A 4,586-nucleotide genomic window follows, 5' to 3' on the forward strand; every position below is an offset into this window, starting at 1 on the left:
GTGGGTGAGTGTGAGAGTTCAGGGTGGTGATTGCTCTGGTGAAGAAACTATTCTTGAGTCTGTTTGTTCTGGCTCTGATGCTCCTGTAGCTCCTGCCAGAGGGCAGCAGGGCCATCAGTTCAAAGCCAGGGTGTGAGCTGTCCTTGATGATGTTTTTGGCTCTGCTGAGGCAGCGGGAGGTGCAGATGTCCATCAGATAGGGGAGAGGGCAGCCAACGATTCTTTGTGCTATCTTGACTGCTTTCTGAAGCCTCCCCCTGTCTTCCTCAGTGTAGCTGCCGTACCAAACTGTGATACAGTACGTCAGCAGGCTCACAATGGATGAGCGGTAGAAGGTCAGCAGCAGGTCTGAGTCCAAGTTCTTCTTCCTGAAGACCCTCAGGAAGTGAAGTTACTGCTGAGCCTTCTTGATAACAGCTGTGATGTTATCTGTTATTGTTATGTTGTGGAGTTTTCTGTTGTCTTTGCACCAAAGGTTTTTGTACAGAGTCTTGCTGTTTCCTGTCACTGTGGGCCTCAGAGCACAGTAGTACACAGCAGAGTCAGACAGCTGAAGCTTCTGGATCTTCAGAGGAACTGATCTTGAGGTAGAATCCAGTGTGGATGAAAATCTCTCCTCAACCTCTGTTTTCCCCTCACCAATCCTAAAGCGGCTCAGGATGAATTTGGGGCTTTTATGCCCATCCTGTTTGTACCAGAAGAGATGATGATTATCTCCACTGGTGTTATACAGACAGTCAAGTGTTACTGTGTCTCCTTCAGCAGCAGTCTCGTCTCCTTTTGGTTGCAGCACGTTGTCTTTTTGTGCTCTGCATTCTGTAAAACACCAACAAACAGCATCAGTGTGCTGTTAAAGAATCATGTCAGTGTTGGATTGATATCAAAGAAACAGAGTCGTGTTCATACCAAGGCACACAGCAGCCAGCAGCACTGAGATGAACAGAGGCGTCATATCTGCAGTGTAGAGTAACTGTGAGCTACAGCAAGTAGAAAGAAGCTGTGATCTCTCTGTTTAGTCTTCATCAACACTAAGTTGGTGGATTAGAAGGAGGAGCCTGATCACAGTGAAGAACTCAGTCACAGCCCTGTGTTACTCCCCCTGCTGACAGCTTTACACTCAGCACTTCTTTGTGCTGCTCTGCTTTCCTTAGAGAACTTTTCCAGTTTCAGGGTTATAGCTCCTAATACTCCTATTACCACTGGGACCACTTTGGACTTTTGCTTCCACATCTGTTCCAGTTGTTCCTTCAGGCTCTGGTACTTCTGTTTTTTCATGCTCCTTCTTCTTGAAGTTTCTGTCTTCTGGGATTTGGGACCTTCTGTTCCTTCTCAACCACTACGTGTGGTTGTTTGGCCAGCAGCTTCTTGTCTCGCTGGAGTCCCACAGGACCTTATCCTTGTTGTTCTTTGTATCATTTGCATCTACTCAAAAAGTAGACACAAATATCTATTTTTTGAGGAACCTGCAACTTCCTCTAAATGTTCAGGCATTGATAGCTCTTCTTGACCACTGCTTCCACATTGGCATCAACTTATAAATTATTATAAATAATTGTTTAAGGGATTTATACTGTCCTATGCTACAGGTGTGCTTTATACACATAATGAGTTTGGCTCTGGAGTATCTGTAATTGATTGATTGATTGCAATCTGTGTGCCACACAGTCACTCTGTGGGAGCTAAACTTTCTGGCTGGGTTCTAGGGGATCAAATATGTATGTCACTCAATAACATGTAAATCAATTTATAACCTTTATGTAACTTTTAATTTTTGGTTTCTGTATTTTTGGTTGACATTCTGTATCAGTCCATTAAAATGAAGCTATTATAAAAATTAGAAACTGATCATTTCTTTGTAAGGGAGGACACCTACAAATTCAGCCTTGGCTCAAAAAATTATTTCTTCAACATTTGTTTAACAATTCTATTAATATGCATACATTGTTATGTGTATATATATATAAAATTATATTGTCTGTCTGTCTGTCTGTTTGTCTGTTAAGTACTTACCTGTACAGTGTGTCCCTGAAAAAAGAGACATGATATTATATTAGAACACACATTCCAAATTCAAGAGGTTGTCCTTCCAAAACATGAGGCAACAGGAGAGAGAACCAACCTAAACAAACAGAAAAAATAGAAAATTTATAAAAATCTACCAAATAAATGAATATAAAACAGGGACCTTATCATACATCTTATGCTGTGGAACGTATTTAAATTCAGGGGAAAACGATCTGTGATCAGCTTCATGCCAGATTCTGAGATATTTCTATCTACAATAAATACAGAAATCTTCTGTATTCAGAAACCCTTTCTGAATACAGAAATTTGCCTTTAATGGCCAAAAGCACAATATAAAGCCATTCCCCTTTTTATTATCTCTGAAACACTTATCACCTGCTAGGAAATCTTGCTGTTGAGCTACAAACATGAGCTTAGTCTTACTGTTACATTATCAGGAGCAGGTCAGTATGGAGACTCCACTTTGATAATGCTTTGGTGTTTTATAATGTATAATTCCTCAACCTTAAACTTCTTATTTTACAGAAAGCGACAGAGTGACCCCAGTCTGTGGGAGAAACCAAGCTTACTGATAGCTGTTACAGCTGAATGCAGTTTATACGTGGATATGTATTTATGTCAAAGTTATCAAACCCAGAACACATAGAGCTGTTTAAATAACACATAATAAATTGGTAATAACAGCTAAACTTCTATAGTTCTTTTATCAATAAGCTCCAGTTTAACTTCCATTTTACTTTTGAATTTCTCTGCCTTATTCTGACATTGTCCATCCATCCATCCATCCATTTTCTTCCGCTTATCCGGGGCCGGGTCGCGGGGGCAGAAGCCTAAGCAGAGAAGCCCAAGCTTCCCTCTCCCCAGCCACCTCCTCCAGCTCATCCGGAGGGACCCCAAGGCGTTCCCAGGCCAGCCGAGATACATAATCTCTCCAGCGTGTCCTGGGTCTACCACGGGGCCTCTTCCCGGTGGGACATGCCCGGAACACCTCACCCAGGAGGCGGCCAGGAGGCATCCTAATCAGATGCCCGAGCCACCTCAACTGGCTCCTTTCGATGTGGAGGAGCAGCGGCTCTACTCTGAGCCCCTCCCGGATGGCCGCACTCCTCACCTTATCTCCTCCGTGAATCGCCACCTTATCGTGGTGGAGGGGTTTGTGTGTCCCAGTGATCCCAGGAGCTATGTTGTCTGGGGGCTTGTCCCCCTGGCAGGGTCTCCCATGGCTGGTCCTGGGTGAGGGTCCAGACAAAGAGCGGTTCAGAAGACCCTTATGAGTGAAAAAACAAGGGAACAGTTTACCCTGCCTGGGATAGGGTTACCGGGGCCCCACCCTGGAGCCAGGCCTGGGGAGGGAGCTCGAGGGAGAGCGTCTGGTGGCCAGGCATTAGCCCGTGGTGCTTGGCTGGGCGCAGCCCGAAGAGGTTACATGGGCCCGCCCTCCTGCAGGCCCACCACCCGCAGGAGGTGTCGTAGGGGTCGGGTGCAATGTGTGTCGGGCGGTGGCCGAGGGCGGAGGCCCTGGCGGACCGATCCCCGGCTATCGAAACTGGCTGTTGGGATTCTGACATTGTAATAAAACATATTCTATGCTTTCATCTTCTCTACAATAGTCACACTTCTCTGTATGGTATTTCCTTACTGCAAATACCTTCCTTACTGCACCAAAAATGCCCATGTGGGGTCATAGTGGGTAGAAGTGGGTGAACTGTGGGGCTGTATAGGTAGGACAAAAAGAAACACTTCCTATACGTGCCCCAAGTTGGTGTGCACAGGGCCCACAGCAAATTTTGCAATTTGAGGCCCCTTTTTGGATTTTCAATAGGCAATTCCACCATGGTTTGCCCACAGAAATCCCTCATCCCCAAAAGGGCAAAATGGCTATGGGTCCCACATGGGTTTTCTGTGGGCTTTTGCACTGCAGTAACACTGCTTCCACAGCAGCTCTGTCTCTGATCTTTACTGCTTCATTTCTTTGTTGTCTTTGTCATCAGTCCAATGACACAAGAATCAGAGGTTTAACAGTGTGTGTCTCCCTCTAGTGGATGTTGTGGAGTATTCTGTTGTCTTTGCTCCAAAGGTTTTTGTACAGAGTTTTGCTGTTTCCTGTCACTGTGGGCCTCAGAGCACAGTAGTACACAGCAGAGTCTGTCACTGCAGCAGAGGAGATCTGAAGATCCATTTGTCTTTGCCCATCCACCACTCGTACGGACAGTCCGGAGATTTCTTGTTTCATTACACTTCCTGATCCCAAATGATAGATCAGTATCTCTGGTGCTTTTCCAGGATATTGTCGATACCAGTAAAACTCGTCCATTCCAGCAGCTTGTTTGGAGTATCTGTAGGACAGAGTAACAGTGTTGCCTTCCAGACTGGACTCTTCTTTGTTGTTAGGAGTGAGTTCTTGACAGCAAACCCCTAAAATAAGAGACATATGCTTTATACAGTGTTACAAAATTCTTAGATATTGAATCATATTCATAAATTATTTGAATTAAAACTAGCAGATTTTAAACATACCTGTTAGAATGACGATAACCAGCAGAGGATGTGCAGAATAGTCC

General features: G+C 44.7%; 1 gene segment (V, D, J or C); it reads right to left on the reverse strand.

The window, feature by feature from the left end:
- Positions 1-517: 517 nt before the first annotated feature.
- On the reverse strand, positions 518-1,027 carry LOC115795277 (T cell receptor alpha variable 38-2/delta variable 8-like; the record flags this gene model as incomplete). The annotated part of the segment is given in 2 exon segments: positions 518-816; positions 907-1,027. Coding segments are annotated over 2 exon segments (345 nt in total), but the record flags the coding sequence as incomplete, so codon positions are not given.
- Positions 1,028-4,586: the final 3,559 nt, after the last annotated feature.

The sequence above is a fragment of the Archocentrus centrarchus genome, chromosome 17 (genome assembly GCF_007364275.1).
Source record: "Archocentrus centrarchus isolate MPI-CPG fArcCen1 chromosome 17, fArcCen1, whole genome shotgun sequence".
Classification (NCBI taxonomy): Eukaryota; Metazoa; Chordata; class Actinopteri; order Cichliformes; family Cichlidae; genus Archocentrus; species Archocentrus centrarchus.